The 22959-nt window shown below is 36.6% G+C and overlaps 2 protein-coding genes and 1 pseudogene across 3 annotated transcripts; 1 reads left to right on the top strand and 2 right to left on the bottom strand.

The window, feature by feature from the left end:
- Positions 1 to 302: 302 nt before the first annotated feature.
- Positions 303 to 4102, bottom strand: LOC103427349 (cytochrome P450 72A397-like; annotated as a pseudogene).
- Positions 4103 to 5200: 1098 nt separating this feature from the next.
- On the top strand, positions 5201 to 6914 carry LOC103430478 (uncharacterized). The gene is made up of 3 exons (XM_008368626.4): positions 5201 to 5407; positions 6003 to 6084; positions 6537 to 6914. Exons 2-3 carry the CDS (start codon positions 6009 to 6011, stop codon positions 6641 to 6643), a joined length of 183 nt encoding a protein of 60 aa, XP_008366848.1. The 5' UTR covers positions 5201 to 5407; positions 6003 to 6008; the 3' UTR covers positions 6644 to 6914.
- Positions 6915 to 8719: 1805 nt separating this feature from the next.
- Positions 8720 to 15995, bottom strand: LOC103430458 (MLO-like protein 11). Of its 2 annotated transcripts, XM_029100221.2 has the most exons (16): positions 15281 to 15863; positions 14927 to 15179; positions 14630 to 14687; positions 14264 to 14487; positions 13901 to 14017; positions 13180 to 13240; positions 12921 to 13009; positions 12532 to 12606; positions 11850 to 11935; positions 10951 to 11000; positions 10639 to 10679; positions 10115 to 10285; positions 9935 to 9970; positions 9758 to 9825; positions 9608 to 9668; positions 8720 to 9522 (listed from the first exon to the last, which is right to left on the bottom strand). In XM_029100221.2, the coding sequence occupies exons 2-16, from the start codon at positions 15050 to 15052 to the stop codon at positions 9130 to 9132; spliced, it is 1656 nt and encodes a 551-aa protein (XP_028956054.2). In that variant the 5' UTR covers positions 15053 to 15179; positions 15281 to 15863; the 3' UTR covers positions 8720 to 9129. The 2 variants fall into 2 exon arrangements, with proteins under 2 accessions (XP_028956054.2, XP_008366837.3); XM_008368615.4 differs by having other exon boundaries at positions 14927 to 15995.
- Positions 15996 to 22959: the final 6964 nt, after the last annotated feature.

Here is a 22959-nt window from a genome sequence, read left to right as displayed (position 1 = left end):
AGAGGAATCCGAGAGGGAAAATACCGGATCCATAGAAGATTGGAATATTCGTTGATGCGATTGCGATACATTTGAAAGAAAATGATTGAAATCAATTAAGATCGAGTATGTGCTATGCAGATGCTTAATAAAATCTTTGTGCAACCTGCTGAGCTTACCTCTTCACTTGTTTCCCAATGTTGATTTGAGTGAAGTAGAGGTTTGAATTAAGAGATACATGCATGTTTGAATGACTACTTAACCAATTCGGAAAGTCATCTTTCCCTCTATATATGGGGAAGATTTGTACTGGAAATAACCAATTCATAACATTTTCTTCTTCCTCCATTTATTTCTAAATGCATTACAAACTCTGAAAACTAATTTCTGCAGTATAGATTGTAGAAAACCCTGAGGATCCTTGTCTACCTCTTTAATGCGGACTTCGCTATATCCACAAGGCATATATATATGCGGTTCCCCTTTGCTCAACTTTTATCTCAAAAATAACATATCATATGTACGTTGCATCAAATTATCTTTCATCCTTCTCCTAGCTACTACACACTATATATTCAACAATTTAGATAGAACTTCTGATACAGAAGTAATCAACGTTTGTGTAAAATGATATGAGCACCAAACTGTGGCCGAATGGTTAGATGTGAAGAAGGAGCATGAGTATAGGAGGGAGAAAGCTCAAATGTAAAGTGTTGTAGAATCAACGATAAGGCCAATTTTGCTTCCACCATTGCAAAGTTTTGCCCGATACAAATCCACGGACCGCCTCCAAAGGGGAAGTACGTAAATTTGTTCTTTGTTGCCTTCAAAACGCCTTCCAAAAACCTTTCCGGCTTAAACTCTTGTGCATCATCACCCCACAATTGTTTGTCATGGTGAACTAGGAGTGTGGGTAAGGCAACTTCCACTCCAGCTGGTAAAGAATAGTTTGCAAGTTGTGTTTTCTTGCTAGTGATTCGAGCAATCAGAGCAAGTGCTGGGTATAATCGAAGAACTTCATGCAGAATCATGGTCACCTGGGAAAGCATGCATTAGATATACAACCAAGTTAAGTTTTAAATCTATAGCATAGGGTAAACAATAGAATACACCAGTGTAGGGGATAATTTAGTGCATTGGACGGTTGGATTTGCATGGCTGGATTTTGTCAATCCAGTTTTAGCCGGTGTTTAGCATTTCTATACACTGTTATTGTAGAAAAACCCAAACAATAGATTGATATATAGAAATACGAACTTGTATGGGGACTATTTTTGTCATGTAGATTGTGAGTCAAAGACAATTCATCTAAAAGAAGATGTGTGATCATCAGTTCATTTCTTAAACCCATGTCATTTTTAACTCAACTGTTTTGCACTCTACACAATCACTTGGTAAAAGCAATCTCTCAAATGTTTTTCTCAATGGAAACCACTTACAACTTTTAGGTGTATTAGCCCATCAAAGTCTGGCTTGTTGCTTCCAAATACCTCTAAAACCTCTTCTCTTGCATGATCTTGCCAGTTCTGATATTGACCTAGCAAAATCATTGTCCAAACTAGCAACCCTGAAGTGGTCTCCTGCCCTGCAAGGTAAAACAGCTTGCATTCCTCGATCACATCATGCATACTCATTCCAACTTTTTTGTTGCTGCCATGTTCCTTGATTTCCTTCAAGTTGGATTCCATAAGCACACCCAACAAGTCATCTTTTGTGGCTTCACCTGCCTTAATCGCCTCTTCCCTTTTGTTTATAATACCCATAAGTAACGCTCTTATCTCTCTGTCAATTCCTTTCATCTTCTTGTTCGTCTTGGTTGGTAGAAACCTGCATGCACAAAACCTTAATTATTCCAATCGTTCTGTGAAGATATATGAAGAAGACAATGTGCGCTTGTTTTCATGCATTAATGTGTTTTTTTGTCCTTGCATGTTTGTAATATGAAGATTACGTGCTTTTACGAACCCTCCATTTTCTTCAAAATCAAGTTGAGCTTCCCGTCGATTAGCACTATGATTTAGTGATATTATTATGTACTTTCAAGTAGGAAGTTTTATATATGTTCACATGAATGACAAGTTTGATACCCATCCCCAACCCTACGGTTGTTGTATTGAAAGATGAGCTTCCTTTAAACACGAAAAATATTGATAGAATGGTTTTGGCTGCCTTGAAGCACTTGGTTTTCTTCTTCAGGTTTTCCTTCAAAACTTTGTAAAATTGTCACAAAAATGTTTTTCGTAATATGCTTTCGTTTGTTGAATGAGTGCGATCTTTACTGTGGTTAATGAACATAATTTAATTATAAATAACTGGACTAACTAGTTGCTAGCCTATTATTTGGCAGGATGATATATATTTACAACCTGAAGAGTGAAAGAGAATATGATTTACCTCCATCCTGGAATGTAAACACTTTGCACAACTTTTGTTACAAGTTGTCCTTGCTCTTTCAAAAGTTGAAATATTTTTCTTCCTTCTTTATAGCTACTTCCGAATGCTGTTCGAGAAATCACATCGGCTGTCAAATTTTGAAAATAAGGCCAAACATCCAACTAACATGAACTCTCTTTCAACTCCAAGCTCTCCCATTCTACAATCATCTCACTACAACTTTCGTAAAATGCCGGTAACATACACTATAGAAAACAAGGAAAAATAAGAAAGAAAACAAGGAAAAATAAGAAAGAAAACAGAAATTATATCAACATTAATTATATAGGCAACATAATACGCATGCTAATTAAAATAGGTTTTACAAGAAATTTTGAATGAATATTGGCAAGAGTGTGCAAAATACCTTTAGCTTCTCTAAATGGAATACTGGGTTGATAATTCTTCGGTGTTTTGCCCATTTCTCACCTTCATAGAGTGCAATACCTGTTGCTAGTAACTTGACAAGTGGGTTTGGTTCTGGCTGCGGAAACTCCCCCATTTTTGTTAAGATGTATTTCAAATCTTCTGGATTAGTGATGATCACCCTTGGAATGGTGCCCATCCAAACAAAAGAATTCTTACCTGCATTTTTTGGTTTTCAAAGAAAATAAAGGTTCAACATAGTTGTAGTCAAATTATTTTTACGTATCATACCATAGCCAGACATATATGTCTACGTGCACAGCTTGTTTAGTAACAGTGCACTTACTACTCATAGAGGTTTGATTAGTTTGATTTAGCAGCGCCGGTTTTTATTTTCTTGGAGTAGATTGTTAATTCAAATTTTATGAACTATCATTGTAAATTTCATATCAAATTTTTAACCACATATATATTTTTATAAATTGCATCTATTCACCGGCTCATGAGTTTTAACTTGAGACTTTCTCCATGAATCACTTGAGTGTCACTCTTATTTATAAGTCGTTGACGGTGTCTTATCACATTTATGTTGTCAGAGAATCTGAATTGCAAATCTAGATAACATATATAATTTGGTAGAACACATAAGAAAGTATGAATTACTGACATATTTCCTAACTTGAAATGAGAGGAAAAAAAGAATGAAAATGAGAACTAGTATTGTTAAAGATTTCAAAGTGATAACACTTTTTCGGATTCCATGCGTTAATTAACGCAAGAAAGTGAAAAATCATAACGATTCAATTCTTATTTCTTATAAATAAATAAATATTCTATTCAAGTAAACGTGCAAAAATAATATACGTAACATACCGTAAGTGTTTACTAATCGGTGATGGAAGGGGATGACTCGTGGGGCTATGTCATGGGAGAGGCTCATGGGTTTAGAATAAGCTTGTTCTGTCGTCATGGAGATTTCTTTCATGTCTCCGGACATAAACGTGTATGAGTTTCCAGCAATGCCTTGCTGCCTCAGATATCGTTCTAGCTTCTTTGGCCTCAGCCACAACCAGTTCACCACCTTCCATGCCCATGTAATTACGATTATGCCCACCAAAACGACACCAACAGCCACTGATACTTCCATTAATTTGTGTTAGAGAGAGAGAGAGAGAGTGAGAGAGAGAGAGAGAGAGAGAGAGAGGAAGGAGGGTTTTCAGGTTTCAACTGAAACAAGGAAAATTAATGTGTGTGTATATATATACAAATTTGTTTTTAGCCTGTGATACAAATCAAACATGTTGCCGGCCGCCAGATGTTTGTGTTTGTGTTCCAATTGAAGAGTACTTAAAGCATGACTAAAGAAAATGTGACCACACAATAAATAAAAGAGTGACATAAGAGGTGACGTTTTTATGAAAGCATTTGAGAAAGTAAGTGATCACAACGTTGATCTAAATCATAGCACAATTACACGATGTTGAAGATAGTCGATCGATGCAGTGCATGTTCTAGATAGTCGATCGATTCATAAGTCAAGAATGATTCAATCATTTGACATCGCACATCATTTAATTTAACGTAATTAACCTATTTATGTTATAACAGGGCATTATAATTATTCATTCTGATCAGTGACCTCCAACATTAAAGAAATTCAAACTTAATATGAGCAGTTTGAGAATACACATGGTCAAAACCAGCACCATTCAATCAAAGATGAAACGTTCAAACTTCAAAGCAGCTAAAATCAAAGTGAAATTCTGACCGGAGTACTTGTATCCCATGGTTGGAATCTCTACACCAAATGCAAGCAAAAACGTTTCAGATGCAAATGACAAGATAAACTTGATGTTGAGAACTCTGTCTTTTGACCTCCCGCGGTCAGCGCATGCCATTTATTTCAATCACGCAAGGAACTCCTAATTCATAAAGTTCACGACTCGTTCACAAATGGAGGGCGAGTGAAGATAACATTCGCTGCTCTAAATCTCTGATACGATAAAAAAAGTTAAGGTTTCACCATAAAACTAATTGATAATATGAAGAGTAGCTCAATCATATTCATAAGCTCATGCAAAGTCTCTTCTTTTGTCATTGTAGAACTCATTCTCAACCGTAGTCATGAGCATCATTGTATCTTCCGATCAATAATTTGGATGGAGGACATAAAGGGGTTCCTTACTTAATTATATAGAACTACATATACATACATACGTATGCATGTATATATGTATTTCCATCATACAAATTTCATAATTAAACCGTTCAAATTTCTTACTTTTAATTTGAAGATTGTTCTTAAAAACAAAGAAATAAATATATTAGAAATACACACAGGGTTGTTTTAGATTCTTCGTTCTTGGGCTGCAAGTTCAGATGGGCTTCCTGTTAAAACAGAACTTTGGGTTGTTATCAAAGCAAAAGCCCTGCTTTGCGCTTGCTTACCAAAGAAAAACAATGAAAATTGGAGAAAGCAGAAAGAGCATGCGGCAACGTTTCTGAAGAGGCAGGCATTTTGTTCGTACCAGTGAAGATTCTCTCATTTCTCTCCTTCCCTCCGCCGCTCCCTCCTCCATCTCCGTCACCAAACGCTCGCTTTCTCCCTCGCTCTCTCTCTGTCAAACTAGTAAGATTCCATTTCTATGTTTCCTTTTTCATTTGGTCTGCATTTCGATGCTTATAATTTTATGTTTGAAATTTCGATGTGAATTTTTTACTTGTTTCTGACACGCTATGCCTAACGCGTAATGGGTTTCTTTCCCAATTTCAATTTATTGATATCTGCTATGTATTTGGTGAATTATACATCTCTGCTACGCATTTCTACAAACACATGGAGAGCAACATACTTCTGAGATAACTTAGAGATTTTTTTTTTGTTTTTTGATCGAAATATAAGCTGAATTATGTGTTTTTACTGATTGGGTTGGGATCAGCTGAATTGTGACCACTTGTTATAGGCTTGGATCAGCTGCCGTCTGGTCCATAACAGCTTCCGCAGTCTATCGCGATGGATCAAGCATATTAGTTTTTGTGAGGAATAGTTGCTAAGCTTGTTGCCTCTTCAGTTACTGAGCTTCAAATCGTTTGATAATGTTGAGATTTGATGCCAACGCCGAAATTTGGCATTTCCAGTTCTTGTACTAGATTATCTGATCAGCAGTGAGTTTTTTGGTATCCAGTATTTGTTAATGCTAAAGCAGTGTAATTGGGTTTGGCAGCAAGCTATGGGAGGCAGAGGAGTTATCGGAGATCGATGGTCCATGAGGATTCTCTGGGCGTGTGCAATCGGCAGTGCTGTCAGTATGAGCTCTCGACTTCTCCATATTTTGATTCTTGATTCAAATAGCATACTTGATTTCCAAGTCTTCATAACGAAAATGTTTGTTCTACTTTTAGTTTTACAATACTTTCGGTTTACAATCTGCCACACGAATAGTATTTATGCCGCGCATAACACAAATATAGGGGTGTTCAAAAATTCAAAATTCAAGCCAAACCAACCGGTTAACCAATTTAATTGTTTTCTTTCCTCAATTGGATTGGATGAGAGATATGAAACCCAATTATACCATAAATTCATAAATTAGGTAAAGTACCGTCTAAGTTGATCGGAGTTTCAAACTGGTAAAACCCCCAACTAGTACTATGGATAACACCGCGTTTCATGTAATTGTCTGTTCTGTACATTTGTCTTTGTTCCAATTTCTTGGAACCTCCTTGTTTTTCTGACGAGGATTGTTACTTCTTTTTAGGCCTATATATGGTTGCTGTGGACAGACAACTAAAGAACAGGGAACGAGCGCTGGCTGAAGAGTTAAAAGCCATGGAGGCAGAATCAGGCAGCGGTGAGGTTGTTTGACTGTTGATAAATTATAGGCAATGACTAGCTTAGAGCTTTCCAGATATCCCTGAGTTCGCATCTTTGTCATTTTGGCCATTGTGAGGATCAAGTAAAATGTTGTCCGCTGACCAGAATTTCCCGATTCTGGTTTTTGGAGGATGATAATGTATAAGTGGTTGCAGAGACTGTTCTCTGCACAGGAATCTATGTTTGAGAATGACGATGTTTTGGTGACTGGTGTCCAGTCTCTGACATTTCTTTTGCGATGCATTCAAACGCGTTAGCAACATTTTCATTCCCTCTCATTAGTTTCATCCCAAAACTGCTTGAATAGTCCTTTATTCAAAACAATCCACTTTGATGTCAAATTTTCTTTGCTATTTTTGCTTTGCATGGTCAGTCATGTGTGCGCAGGGCTGATCCTAGTATGCCGGCTCAAAATGCATCAACAATCAAGATCAGCCCGCAACTGAAGTAGCATCCTTAAATGCTTATGTGGTAGTGTTTATTTGTCCAGACTATTAATATGGAGTTATTAATTTGTTTTAGCCACTTCAAACCCGTGATTTGAACCGATCATTGTTTAAATCCTCGCTCAACCATTGGTCGTGCAAAAAATTCACCAAAATAAAAAAACACACACGACGCATGTTCATCAGTTCTAGTTCTATTGTGTGATGATGTGATCAATGAAATGAGGTGGCCCGGCAGGGAAGCTGAAAACAAGTTCCGTTGTGGTAATACTCTGCTCACAAAAGCTTCATGACTCCAGAGAGTTCTAAAACAACTGGCAATCCTCGGAGAAGCGCTTTTGGTGCTTTTCTAGTTTCCATCGTTCACAAGCACTTTTTCCTGCAGAGCCCAAGCTCGCTATATATATGTAGCCATATAACCATGCAAAGCAAAGCAAACGGAAGGAAAAAGATGGCTTCCTGCAGCATTGCGTTGTTGGCACTTGTCTGCTTGCTCAGCTTGAGCAACGCCCATAGGGTCCTCAAAGTCGAGAACCCAAGTGGGCATGAAACGAAAATGAGAATGGAAAAGCCCATGGGCCAAGGCATTGGAATTGGAATTGGTGAAGGCAGTGATGGCGAAGGATTTGGAGAGGGCTAGGGTGTTGGCAGAGGCTCTAGCAGCGGTGTAGGCAGTGACAGCGAAGGGTTTGGAGAGGGTTATGGCAAAGGCATTGGTGGAGGCGGTGATAGGAAAGGATTCGGAGAGGGTTACAGCAAAGGTATTGGTGATGGCAAATGGATTGGAGAGGGCAATGGCAAAGGCATTGGTGAAGGCAGCAATGGGAAAGGATTCAGAGAGGGCTATGGGCAAAGGCATTGTTGATGGCAATGACGGTGAAGGGATTGGAGAGCGTTATGGTGTTGGCAGAGGCTCTGGCAAAGGTATTGGGTATGGAAAAGGCATTGGTGAAGGTGGTGGAAGAGGCACTGGCACTGGTATTGGCATTGGGTGGTATTGGCATTGGGTGAAGTTCCACAGATGGTGGATATGGAGAAGCCGATAAGGTAGAGGAGTTGGTATTGGAACTTGGTATGGTGGATATGAGACTGAACACGGTCCATGGAGAGGAAGACCTGGGTAAGGACACAGCGCTGATAGCGGGTTAGGGTCCGGTTTTGGCATCGGCATAGGGTCTGGTTATGGAAGCAATTGCGGTGGGGGCTTTTACGTTCCTCTCCCGGGTTGCGGTTGTAGTTACGCAAGTGAGCCAGACCCGGATCGCTCAATTGATTGGTACCAAGTTTGCAAAGCATGCAGTTTCCCGGGTGCGCCGGGCCGTGGCTGCCCAGATAGCTCCCTTGATTGGTACCATATCTGCCACAGTTAATGGTGTCCTCCTCGGAGCAGGCCAGGGTGGACAAGGAGAACCAATGCCACCAGATTCATCAACCAACACAGCAAATGCTGCAAAGCTTCAAAACTAGATAACTTCATGAAGTCTGCAAAATAAAAGCTTAAGAAAATTGATACTCATAGGGACCATACACATACTATTCTAATGAAATCTCAGCTCACTCATGTTTTGCTTGATTGAATTTACAACATACAATCACAGACGACGCATATAAGACGAGGATATTTGATCAAACCGGGCAAGAACTTGACCCAGTGGTACATCCATCACCTTGATAACACCAGTAAGATGCCTCATTGTCAAGTTACATTTGATTCTTTGAGCACACCCCTAATTTTTGTAAAAATATTACTGCCTAATTAAACAACTAGCCCACATCATTGATCATTAGCCAGTGATATATACTGATTTCATATATGTAGCTATTACATCAAATGTTTACATTCTAACTACTGCAATATCGTGTCATGCGTTGTTACATCCTGCGAGTATAGTATGACCTCAAGTATTTTTCGTACTGCATATGGAGGGAAGCAAAATCTGCACAGTTTCCTTTTCTAATACTTTCTTATTCAATCGGATCCCAAATTCTTAGTCATGCGATTTTTTCATTACCATCTTGTTGATCAATGCCTCATTCCCTTCTAGCTGGCAGTGAAGCGGATCTTGGAATACCTTCTGTTTGAATAGTCAATGTAACTGATTGAGAAGAAACAGAAGCCGATGGTCGAAGAAGGGGTGTACCTGGCCTACTTGAGGTTTGGTTACCAACTGGGCAAGGACTAGACACAGAACTAGAAACCGGTTGCAACTCAATTCCATTATGCGTATTAGCATCATCTGCAGGGTAATCGATCATTTGATGATCATCTTCCTCAAGTGAAGCTACTGTGCTTGTTTCTGTGCGTATGGTTGAATCATCGGTGTATATGCCTAGCCTTCTTTTCCTCCTAGCTGCCTTTCCCCATCCATGAATTGTTTCTCTTATCCGTTGTGGGATTATTGCCGCCTTATAATTCGTTCCCATCTGAAGATAAACGTAAAATACAAGTACATAAGTCGGAGTTTCAGTGGATGGCATATATGCATAATGTAAGTATATCTGGCTGTACCTGAGTAACCAAGGCATACAGTGGCAAGGTGCTGTAGCTGCACAGGAACTGCCCGGCAAACCTATAAGATAATTACATTAATAAACGGCCCGTGATTGAGAACATACATTATATGGTAGGTTGACGAAACCAATCAAATCGGTTGCATACCCTAAAATCAGCCTTATATACACGAGCCAATGCCTTCGGATAAAGCAAGAATTATACCCAAATTGCCACTGTAATCAAATAACCAAGAAATTTAGTGGCCCTAAACGACTGAACAAGTTGTTTTCAACTTGCAACACTCCACAAAGAGTACAAATTTAGTCATGGAAAAGGAATTACCCAAAACCAAAAGAATGAAGCCAATTCAAATGCATTCTGCAAAATGAGAACAGACAGGAACAGAGAAAAAAAAAACACGTCCATTAGTTTTATAGTTGTGATTTGTGAGTACAAGTCGTCAAAGAACATAATGATACAATAATAAAAGAAACGCAAGGCATTGCGATAACCATTGTAAACCTGGAATAAACAAAAATGGATCAAGGACAACAAAAGTTCGGGCTTCTTGAACCAGAAAAGATCATCCCGAGGCCTCAGCTTTGCTCCTCCATGGGATCCAGTTATACCAGCATTCTCCAATGCTAGGGTTGCAATAATATGCTGCAGCTTCATTCCCACAAGAAGAACTAGCTGCATAGGAAGTTAGGAACTTAAAATAAAAATCACATTACACGAGGAGCACACGACTAACATTTGAGAAACAGGTTTATTGTCAGGAAATTCACTACTGCTATAGCCCCACCATGTGGATATAATATCTCAAGTTGTGATGTGTTCTTTCGTGTTCAATGGCCAGTTGATAGGTCCCAAGTTCAAATTCCCTCCCCCATAGTTCATAACTGATTAAAAGGAAGAGGTGATGTGTACTTCTACAAACGTCTGTTTTCCGATTCCAATTTTTGGAAGCTTCTTAGAGATCATCAATTTTAGCATATAGGTGACAACCCAAAACTGAAAAGGAGATGAGTAAACTTTGTACTTACCGTAATTGGAATGATTGCAATCCAGAAATAAAGATTAGACCCTGTCATAGGTCACAGAAAAAAGTCACATTTTAAAGCTTTCAAGACCGATCATCACTATGAGTTTATGATCCCCCAACTGGCAGTTAGAGTAACAAAGTAACGAAACACGCAAGCTACAGTTATTACTGAAGGTGAATACAGATAAAAGTCCTTTTGAGAGCAAATATCCAAATTTAAAAAATAAAAAAAAATATAAAAAACACTGTTTTGTAGCATATTCATGCTTATAACTACCAATTCCCTGCATTTCATATTCCATTGTACGGATACCTTTTACATTAAACAGCATGAAGGCAACAACAAATCCCCAGAGTGTGGCACTGCAAAAGATTTGAGAAAAAGCATTTAGATGTTTGTTCTCTGTGGAATTCAACTATCCAAACCGTAAGCAGTACTAACATCCAATAACAGAAGTTAGTAATCAGCAGAATTTAAATTAGGTAAAATTTTGACTTGAACGCTTCTTGTTAATATTATTGTTATTATTCCAAATTTCTCTTCTTGTTGCACCTGACCAAACACAGTTATCCAACTCCAAACCCAAAAAGATTCATAACACAACGGCACAATGAAGGCTGACGGAGAGTTTGAAAGTTTTGGAAGTATTCAGATCACACCGAACTAGAGTCTTTCCCATAAAGAAGTAGCAATCAGAACGGAGAACACTTGTGCAAATATACTGTCAACTAACATTTCTTCTCACAACCTAAAGTATCAAAGGTTGTTTCTAACTGATTTATTCAACACTCTGCGATGAATGAGAAGGAAAGCAGAGCCTTGAACTATATGGCTACAACCTTTTTTAGGAGTTTTGGGGCTGCTAAAATTAGCAGTTGTTATAGAAAATCAACGACCCCCATAATCCATTTAAATTAACGCTTTTGGAAAACTTATACTCTTTCTTTCTGTTCAAAAATGAAGGCATGTAGTCTGGTTCAAACAGTGGACCATCCTTGGAGCATGTATGGAAAAACCATTAAGCTACAAGAGAGACAACACCACCGCATATGTCAAACACTGGATAAGGAATTTCCGCAAATATTTGCGCAAACAAATATTATTATCCCATTTGCAAGAGAAACAACACCACCACATTTGAACAATACTAAGAATAAGTAGTTGCAATCATTGCTAACAATTATTCATAACAGAGGAAACTTATAACTTACCTCACACCAACAATCCTTTGGAATTCCTCTTCCATAGACCGAATCATATAGCTGTGAAAATCATACTTTGGTGAAAGGTTGTGGTTCTGACATGAGTGAGAGAAAGAAAGAGTAAAAATTCATTGAACAGTAGTTAAAATCGGCATTCCTAAGTTCCTAACATATTAACAGGCATGCAGAAAGGTACTAACGATATTAGATTACCTAACATACATATAATAAGGAAACAACAGCAAATAGTAACCAATTTTAGGGTATTCTACGCACAACATTCAAATAATTTCTACCAAAAAATAAAAGATCGCCGATGTTAGAATCTTTTAGACACCATGGGTCTAGGCACATGTCATGGATTTGATACAAAAGAACGCCATATTCCTTTATATTGTAAGAACATTCTTGAATCCCTCAAAAAAAAACATTTTCGAAAAAGTTGTTCACTCAGTTGACGTTATGAGTTTGTAGTATCATTGTTTGTTGATTGTTATAAAACATGCAGAAGCTCAGTTACTAGGCATAGCAATGCAAGTTCATATTAGCAGTAAGTTTGAGGTGTATAGTGAAAACCAACCATATCATTAAGGGCTAACAGCGAATATTATAGTGAACAAAATACAAATAAAAGAAAAACAAAATGTTGAAGACTCATTATACAATTCTGACAAATGAAAATACTAGATACCGTGATGAAGCCCATGCGGAGTGTTAAATAGTCAGCACGAACCACTGAATTCCCAAATTGCCGGAAGAAACATCTCTGTACAACAAAACATTCAACTATTAATAAACCTTGAATTAAAGCAGCTGCTTTCTAATACCAAGAAACACAAAGAAACCTAAATAATAATCATATAAAAGGAAGAAAGCAGCCATCGGTTTTCATTTTTCTTCTCTTGGTTTTGTGAAAGAGGGCACACAAATATAGCAATTTCAGGGAAACCAAATGCGGGCGTGTTATGCTTATCAAACATTAAAAGGTTTCATCAATAAGAAATTAATTAAGGATGCAAAATATAAAAAAAAAAATGGAGGTACCTATGTATTTAAGTAAGAAAAGAGAGTTGCACCTACCACCCAGATAAAAAAGTTATTCCTGACAACAGGAGTTGATGGATTTACAAAGCTAGACTGCCTTCGCATTGTCATCTGCCGTGTGATCTCTGCTACATAGTATATCTACAGTCATCTCATAGGGAATTTGAAAATCTACACCACGGTTCATAAAAGTTCAAGCACCCAAACACTCTGTCTCTGTCTCTCTCTCTCTCTCAATAAGGGGACCAATAAGCTGATCTGTATAAAATTCTACTAACGCAATGTCACAGCTTACCAGTCAATGAATCATGTCGGTCCATGTGAGCCTCCTCCTCCCATACTCTCCAGCTGTGAATCTGGTCACATTAACCGTAATCCATGACAAAAATAGTATTTCATTATATTATCATCTTGAGTTTCAGCAAATACCCACTATCATCAAGTCATCATGCATAGAACACATTAGTGCACCAGAGAGAAGTAACAACTGAAGACTGATAAAATCCCCTTAAACCAGATAGATATTCAAGAAGGTATGCAAAAGGTTGATGTAGATGTCCATGTGTGTTCATAATATAGATAAACACAACGCCTGACATACGACACTGCAGATTCACGGCTCAGTTCGTGCTTAATGATGCTGTTAAATAAAAAGCTAACCACATTGAAAAAAGAATGCGAGCCTTTTCTCAAGGTAATAGTAGTCATAACTGATAGAGTGACATCAATTAAAAGCATATTGACACCAAAGTTCTTATTGCTGATTTGTTCAGTAGAAACGTTCTTACTGAGGGGAACTAGACACTTTCACCTTTTATGTTTACTTGATTTCATAAATTGGTCACCAAAAAATATGCAATCTACTTTAGATAGCTTATCAGTAGTAACTACAGCATCCACTATCCAGAAGAAAAACAGTTTAACAATAATGGCAGGTTTGAGGTTTCACCACTGTACCTAATATGGTCTGGGTGGAAAAGACGAAGAAGAAGTAGAAAAATGAAGAAAATTCTAACCTTCACTATTGCCAGCAACATCGTTAAGCAGCTGTAGGATATATGTGTTATTGCCATGACAAAGATGAAGCGATGCAACTGCTCAAGGCCTTGATATGAAACAAATGGCTCATAACCCTGTTCAAACAAACAAATTTCCATTTTAACCAAGATTGTCCAGTAAGGCATAAATTATAGTTTGTGGAAAATAAGACAGGAAGAAGTCCAAACTAATTTCCTTCAGCATTTCAATCATATTCAACGATTTCCAAGAACCAAGTGAATATAGTACACCAGAAAAAAGAACTCATACATGAAGAAAAATGTATTTAGAAATTTAGAACAGAACTTTAGTTAACTGTTATACACGGATAAGTAACGCACCTCTTTGCAGGAATTACGATTCAACTCATTTAACACTCTTCTGAATGAGTGAGGCAGAACAGTAAACATCCACAGCTTACGTTTATTTTCAGTTTCTTCAGTAATCTCAGACCTAGAGCATGGAGAAAAACTGCTATTGTAGAACTTTGATGGAATGCAAATATTGGCTATCATGCTTGAGGTAGCCGTCAAAAGGAGAGAGATAAACCCAAGTAACATCAACTCTGGAGGCAGCAGGACAAAACATGAAAGTTTATAAGTGAGAAGTGTGATATGGAATTATTTTGTTAAATGTCTAGCCAGAAACACATCAAAAAGAATTTCTCAGATCATTGAGGAGGTTGAAACTGTGTTTAGGTCATATACCTTCTTTCATTTTCTCCACAGCTTCAAGCAAGGGCTTACGATTAGTTTTCCGCAACCACTGAAACCGACAGAACATACACACACACACACACACACACACAACAATTATATGTAAATGCTGTTCAAAATACGAACTGTCAAGTACAACATTTCATGCGTTTTAAGTTTGATTCGTAAATCAAGACAGAATACGAAATTTTATGTCAACTAAGCTTCCTAATTCCACTCAAATATCCAATGGCTTAAGAAACAATAAAGAAAAACGAAGTTCATGAAAACTGGTAGAGTATCACTTACATGGCTTAACCTATGGATTCCGCGCTCGACAAGCAGAGAAACAGCCACAAAAATTGTCAACACAGTAGCAACAGACCATGTTGGAGTCAAGGCCAACGATCGCATTTCTTGTTGGTCTTCCGCCATTCTGAATTATTCTTCTAATCAACCACTATGTAAACCATTTCGAATGCACCCAGAAATGTAACTATTTCGAACCAAGATTACACACAATAGCACACCAAAAACTACTCCAACCACATCATCCTACATACTATGAACAGAAAAGGGTCGGTAAAAAACCCTTTCAATTTTCCAGAAATGGAGAAAATACCAACTTGAATAATCAATACAAGATGAACTGATTAAGTAAACCTGAGAATAGCCAACTGGTTGCTTCTCAGTCCATTCCAAGTACCTCTTTGTTGCTAGTTTTACTCTTCAACTTGCAATCTCATTTTCCACCCACCAACAGAGAAAAACCCAGAAAATGCACCAAAAAAGGAACAATCCAGAAAATGCACCAAAAAAGGAACAATCTTTCCTTCCTTTTTTCTGCAAATTACCAACTCTCTGTAAACTCTTGTGAGTTGTGACCAAAAACGCAACCTTCCTCCAACCCTTCTGGCCTTTATCCTTCCTGGTAAATATTCAGGATCAGAGGGCCCAAAAGAAGACAACTTTTTTCTTACCACATTCAGCCTGGATCTCAATCAACACCCATAACAGGGCAGATTCAAGGGATCATACAAAACCCAAAACTCACTGCTGATTGAAAGTTGCAAAACCCAAAATCTAATCCCTTTCTCGGTGGTTTCCTCGTGAAAAATATGATTTTTATTGGGTTAAAAAAAGATACAAAAAATGCGGGATCAAAAATGGCGAAAAGAGAGTAACTTTCTGCTTTTTCTCCTTTTTTGGGTTTTTTTATGCTCTGATGGGCAACAACACCTTGTCTGAATCAAAAACAAAAAATGCCTGGACCTTCACCAGAAAAGATCTCACTCCCCACCCTCTTGTGTGTTTCTTTCTCTTGTCCTTTTATGGAGCAAAAGCATTTGAAGTTGGAAAAAGTGTTTTGTGTATTGACATCTCTGTCCTGGCAACTGTGTCATTAACTGATGTTACATGTCCATATTATTTGTAATGTTAAGTATTGAAGAGGATTGAAATGGTATTTCATGTGGTTAGGTTGACTGCGATGTAGTTTTCCAACCGCTGTTGGCAGATTTTGCTTTTGTTGACAGCTACTACTACTAGAAGCTCTTTTGCTACCCCCGCCAATTGTATTTAAGTGGGGTGAGTTGGGTCCGGCTACAATGTTATGTACTATTTAGTAACATGACTTTCATGTCAAATTTAATTGTATTAATTTTTTTCAAGATTTAATTGGTAATTTTTCAGACCACCCACTTCACTTCAATGATACGTAGCGTGAAAGAAAATTGTGCATTTTCTTTATTTTTGTAAATAAAGCTTTCTTGATTTTTTTTTTCCATTGTTCCTAGCTATTTTGAACTCTCAACTTCTTTTAGAATGGGGAGAGGAAATTTTTGATCTTTTGATAAGCAAAGGCAAAATGATATTTGTAGTAATATATTAATTTTAACACTTTCGTCTTCTCTTTCTGCACTCCTCAACTTATTTTGATCTCTTAATTTTTCTAATTTACTTCTCACCTTATTTTGATCTCTTCATTTTTCTAATTTATTCAATTTGAAAACCAGAAAATATGTATTTTAAGTGTCAAAATCGCTTTACAATAATGTTTGGAGTTGTGATCATAAGTGGAAGGAAACTACATGGGGAATATCTAAAATGGTATAACTAGAGAGTATCTCCAACAACCTAGCTAAATGAAGCTTTATGGCTACTTTAATAAGAAAAGTGCAAAAAAGAAACCTCCAACAGGCTAGCTAAATGTCTAGCTATCTTAACATTTTGTACAGTAATTACCAAAATTTAGTCAGAATGAGAGAGAAAGTTAAATTTTATGTAGACATTAAAAACTATAGATTGCATTGTTTGTCGGCTTTAAGAGAAGAAAAAGGATTTGGGTTGTTTTTTTTAGTACATCGATATTTTTACATTAAAATGAGGGAAGTTCGGCTAAGCCAACAATGGGCAACCTAATTTGATATCGAATTGGTCATTCACGAGATTTGAACCTAAGACCTCTCATTTCCACTAAATCGTAGTACTGAGTGGCAACTTAGGTTGTTAAGTTTAAGAAAAAAAAAAAATATTAAAATATTTTAACTTAAGCTAAAATAGCTACTATTGTTGAAAGTGGCGGGTAGCCAAATTAACATTTAGGTCATTTGGCTTGCTACATAACAAAAATTTGACTAGTATTGTCGAAGATGTTCTAAGTAACTAGCCTTCATGCACGCGCTTATGTGCATGCAAAAGACATTTTTTGAACCATAGTGTTCTACAATGGACTTACATGTTTTATATTAAAGAAAAATTATACAAAAAGAATTAATTATGCGTGCAAAAGATATTTTTTTAACCATGGCGTGCTACGATGGACTTACATGTTTTAAATGCATTTATATAAAAAAAAATGTACAAAAAGAATTAATTATTAAAAAAAACATTGTTTATATGATGAAAATACCCTTGCATTCTTTTGGATTGTTTTTTAACTTTTTAGTTTTGGGGGCACTTTTGTCCACTTATTTTAGTGAAGCTTGTTATCCCAAAAGCACTCTTCACGTTAATGTTGGCTTTATATATAGAGATCAAGCGATTATTTAAGAACTGATCATATAATTATTTGAGATTGGTCCGATTAATTAATGTCCATCTGCCCTTTTTTTTCGTCTGGGGCTCGTTAATTAAGATAGTGATGTTTAAACATCCACAATTATTCAAGTTGTGTGTGATAGCTTTTGCACTTTACAGATAGCGAGTGGTTCATAACTTGATATCATATGGGACAACTTTAATTAAAAAGATTTAATTTCCCAAAATTAAGCTCATAGCCAATGAATTTGGCAAGTTGATTATAAAATAAAAAATATATAAAGAATATAAGAAGGAAAATGAAAGGAATTCACGTATATATTTTATTTAATTTCCCAAAGTTCCAACAGGTAAATCACATGCATTATAGACATAATCGAGATTAGCGATGAATCTGAACGCAATATTTATTTCCCCATCTATGTTAAACAATACAGATTAATTAAAATAAAATAGTTTATCAAAGAGAGTGTCATGAATCATGACAGATGTGCAAGGATATGTTCCACAGATTACAATTAGTAGACTGTTATTGTAGGAGAGGAATCATTTAATTTGTTTTCTTCTGAATCTTTTGAGTTATGACAAGATGCCAAGAGGACATGGTAGTGTAACGTAATTTAGTAGGAAAAAATTGATATGCATAGCTTCTTCGAGTGTAAATGGGGGAATTACCCTAACTTTTAACACGTTTTTCGTTCATTCGTTCGTTCTTGCTTAAATGGAGCAAAGAAAAGAAAACTATGAGCCAATCATAATTATTTGACGGTAAGTAGACAATTTTAAACCGTTGATTGCAAGTGTTGATCATAGAAAATAAATTTCTGACTCTTGGTTCTCGTGCACTATTATGTTTGTTTAAATCCATTATTGGTGATTTTTTTAATTTAATGAGGATTTTTCATAGAGGACTAAAATGATTGATGATGAATAATCTTAGGGATCATTTATATTGGTTTTAAATCTCAGAGACCAAAGTGGGGAGTTATGACAACTTTAGGGACCATTTTGGCTAAAATCATACATTTAGGGGTAATGCAGAGACTTTTTTTTCTTCTAATACCACATTGAGATATCATTTCATGTAGCAATATTTAATGAAATAAATTGATAAATTGATGTGATACTCATCACTTGCCCCATCATACGGTACAACAATATAGTATAAAAAATAATCTCCTTAACATTTTTCTATATTTAACTGTAAATGGACAATTTTTGAACTTTCAATGGAACTAAGCTGATTATGGAACGAGGGAGGTCCTATATATAAAACCTCCTTATTACATCTGACTAAGGTTGTAAGATTGAAATCAATTAACGATTCATAGTTGTTGGTGATACCTAACAAAGCTGATTTTGATATTGTCACGCTAGTGCATAAAATGGCACTGTCCCTTTTGACAAAATCAAGTGGAAAGGAGATGATGACGGCAACTGATTGTGTAATTTCATTCATTTTTCCAACGCCCCCATCATCAAGGAGGGATTGGCGCCAAAGTCAAACAATAGAGTCAAAGTCGTGTTTGGGATTTGACTCCACAAAAACAATCGGTCGATGGTCTCTTCTTCCATAATATATGCATGCATGCATGGATACATAAATCATGATCAAGTCATCAAACTTTTTCTTTGACATAGAATATGCGTGACACTTTTTGAAGGAACCCAAACCACTACGAAACTACGAGCCTCCGAGGGCCATGCAGATGCAGTGACGTACTCTACAGTATAAAACTAGGAGAATATTGCTTTTGTTTGACCATAGATTATAGGAAACTCCAGCGGATGAGTGTTTTAAACAAAAATCTAACGATTAAGCTCTCAGTATGGGCACTACAGAGTACGTACGTACCCTAGAAAATCTCTTCTTTGGCATGCAGCAAGTTCTGGTATGTATCTTAATTTTAACAAACGAAAAGAAGAGAAGAAAAAGCTGATTACAAATTTTGATTCTTATCCTATATATGAAAATTTAAAAACAAGATTATAAATTGACAAGACGACTACATAACACGAATATATGTATCTTGCAAAACCTTCATTCCTATACTAATTTATAATGTCTATTTATAAAGACATAACTCTAAACAAATACAAAAGGCACCAAAAATCCTAAGAAACATGTCCAACAGAAGTTGTAAAACCGCTAAATTCTATTTAAAAGAGAAAAATCTAAAACACTCATCTCCAAGAGACTCTATAAAGGACTTTACATAGTAGTTGTTGGAAAATTAGTTATTATTTTATTATTGTTTATGGTTTTCTTGTGGGCCAAAGATATTAAAGTTTCTTGCCCATCAAGGATTTTGCTTTAGTTTTCACTATTTATAGAAGTGATTGTATTAGTTTTATTTTATCAAGTCATTCACAATGTAGCCTCTTGGAGTTTTGTAGTTGTTTCAGCATTTTCGTTAGTTTAATAATATTCCTATTATTTTGTAATCTTATTCGTTGCGTACTCTGATATTCAACTTGGTATCATAGCAGGTTCGATTCTTCGGAATTTAATATGTTCTAGATGGGTATCAATTTGTTCATCTGTTTGTCCGCTGCGTAAAAGTTTGTCATGAATTTGGTTCGGAAGTTCGCACTAGCTTTGGAATCTTAAACTTGCACCGCTTGGATTGCTTTCGCTTACTTGCTTGTTCACCCGCTTGTCTTGTCTTGTCCACCTAACTGAGCTTGCCTTGTCGTGTCCGCCTAACGGAGCTTGTCTTGTATGTCTGCCTAATGGAGCTTGCATCCGCATCTTCTTGTTGCAAACTCTTGCCGTGTACCACCATGAGTTTGACGAGGGGTGTTGGAATTTAGGATTATTTTATTATTTGAATTTGGGCTTAGCCCGTTAGTATTAAGATTTCGTTTTCTTGCTTATTAGGGTTATGTTAGTTCTCTATATATATGGTGCTTTATAGCTCGTAGAATAATAAGTCATTCAAGATGTAGCCTATTCTAGGGTTTTGTAGCCGTTCCGGCATTCTCGTTAGTTTAATAATATTCCTATTATTTTGTAATCTTGTTCGTTGCGCACTCTGATATTCAACTGTAGTAAAGTGAAGTTCAGTGAAAAATTCCTCTTTAACTTTATAGAGTCATTGTTCATATGTTAAATGTTAAAAAATTAATAAAACTCAATGGTGGATAGCTAAACTATGGAGAAAAGGAAGAGAGAGATAAGGTGGTTTCAGAAAATGAGTAGGTTGAGTTTGAATTATAATAATAAAATACTCAAAATTTGTTAAAATAGAGAGTATTATTGGAAATGAAAGTTAAACTGATTAGCTAAAATTAAACTCTTAAAGTATTATTACTAGTTTATTGTAAAGCTAAAACCACCCTCCTAGTGTAGATAATATCGTTTGTAAAAAAACAAAAAACGCAAAAATAAAAACAAAAATTTAGAACTTCTCTTGGAAATGCTCTAACAGGACAGCTTTCACAATCATTATCATGCTATATAATCTAGTACATTAAATACGAAAAAATAAACCAAATTCTAACTCAGTAACTTTCCCAACATATACACCAATAAAAGAGAACTTTTATGCAACGGGACGAGATAATACTTTGTGAGTATCCCAACTTAATTTGCATTGTTACGTAACATAAATCATATGTGACATATGTAATTGATTTGAGATACTATCATATTGACGTTTTGAGCATTTTGTGTTTCATTAAGTTTAAAAGATTATTAGGTCGCGTTCTATTGCTATTTTTTTATGACGTTGAATTTCTCACAGTTCCAACTAACGAAAATTATGAATTTCAAATTGGTTCGTTCTGAAAAACGCGTTTGTTTGTTAGGGTGGGTGGACTAGAGAGAGTAAATGCACTTTGAACTTGATTTGCATTGTTACCAGCTGTTGCCACTTGGCCCAACGTATTCCCTTACCTATTTGCTAATAAAATACAAGGATATACTCGCACCCAACAATTAGCAGCTTGAATTAGTAATATGTGCTCGAACATAGTTAAACATGATTAAATTGTTAACACTAACAAAATATGAAGACGTTATATTGACGTTCATCTTGAGATTATGAGGCTCATAACCGTTCGTGAGGACTCCGTCTTAGGAGAAGAACTCAATTACAACTAGAATGTCATTGTCGCATTATCTAATTCAATCAAGTACGTATTTCGAATTCTTCAGACGAGAATGGTAGATCAACTCGAGAAGTCACCAATACACTGATGCCATATAGGTGGCTTCGTTCTTGGCTCTATGTCCAAACTAGTACTGATAAAGGTTTTAGTCAAAGATATTCCGTTGAGCTGTTTGATTTAGGAAGCTCTCACACTCCATGCAATTGATGGAGGAGTCTTTGTGCTTGTGTGCACAGTACCTAAGGAATAACGTGATCCACTGTGGTGTGATACCTAACCAAGACATTAGTCGTACGCATGATTATCCAAATCTTGTGGATAAGTATGTCAACAGAAATAAACCAAGGAAAAAGAAAGTACGTTCACTCACATGACATAACACCTACCAAACTGATAATACATACGTACACCACATAAAACCATGTTTTGACTTTAAATTTCGTGGCTTCCATGAAGTTTCTTTCTTCCCATCAGCCTCCGAATTGGTAGGGAGGGAGATTTGGCGAGAGATTTATCTATTCCTTAAAGACGACGGCCGCCACCAATGGCCGGCATCCTCACCGGCGCCGACCGATTAGTTGAGTTCGTACTGCTCTTCCTAAAGTTTTAGAACATGTCCTAAATTGAAACCATCATTCCCCAGTGATACCAAAAATAAATAAGAATCGGAATTTCCCAATTGCAACCCTAAGGGAGCCTACCATTACAATGACAAGTAACTATTATGGCGGTTTTGGTCGCAACACACCATGTGTTGGACCTTAGATATATGGCCTTGCACGAGCCCTACATGGGAGAGTGACCAATAATAGATTGATTGAAAATTGCTGTCCCTTCCCTGTGTCGGGACTATTAAAGATCGTTTGGTACTCAACTTGAAATTGTGTCGAGATTATTAAGGGTCGTTTGATACTCAATTTGAAACTAATTTACGTTACCACATTAGTTAAAACTCCTGGGTTTCATAAACAAAATTAGTTTCAATAATGACACCAAACAGGCTTTAGGGTTACCAAACAACACAGTACCATTCTTTTAGACACTGACACTGAAGAAAAATTACCACCACTAAACACTTAAAAAGCTTAAAAGTGCCTACGAGCACAAGTGCTTTTTGGAGTCACAATACCAAACAAGCCCTAATCTTACACGGTCAAAAAACATAATGATTTCAGAGGTGAGCAAACACA

Source organism: Malus domestica, chromosome 03 (genome assembly GCF_042453785.1).
Source record: "Malus domestica chromosome 03, GDT2T_hap1".
NCBI lineage: Eukaryota > Viridiplantae > Streptophyta > Magnoliopsida > Rosales > Rosaceae > Malus > Malus domestica.
The sequence above is the reverse complement of the archived record's forward strand: the minus strand, read 5'-3'. Positions and strand labels throughout refer to the sequence as shown.

What these genes read in the sequence shown, in the direction of transcription:
- LOC103430458 (XM_008368615.4), bottom strand. Translation starts at nt 15,052, where the DNA reads ATGGCGGAAGACCAACAAGAAATGCGATCGTTGGCCTTGACTCCAACA. An exon ending in ATAACTTTTTTATCTGGGTG is followed by an intron (nt 12,607 to 12,920) that starts GTAGGTGCAACT and finishes TTTGTTGTACAG; the next exon opens with AGATGTTTCTTCCGGCAATT. An exon ending in TCCGCATGGGCTTCATCACG is followed by an intron (nt 11,936 to 12,531) that starts GTATCTAGTATT and finishes CACTCATGTCAG; the next exon opens with AACCACAACCTTTCACCAAA.
- LOC103430478 (XM_008368626.4), top strand. Translation starts at nt 6,009, where the DNA reads ATGGGAGGCAGAGGAGTTATCGGAGATCGATGGTCCATGAGGATTCTC. An exon ending in TGCAATCGGCAGTGCTGTCA is followed by an intron (nt 6,085 to 6,536) that starts GTATGAGCTCTC and finishes ACTTCTTTTTAG; the next exon opens with GCCTATATATGGTTGCTGTG.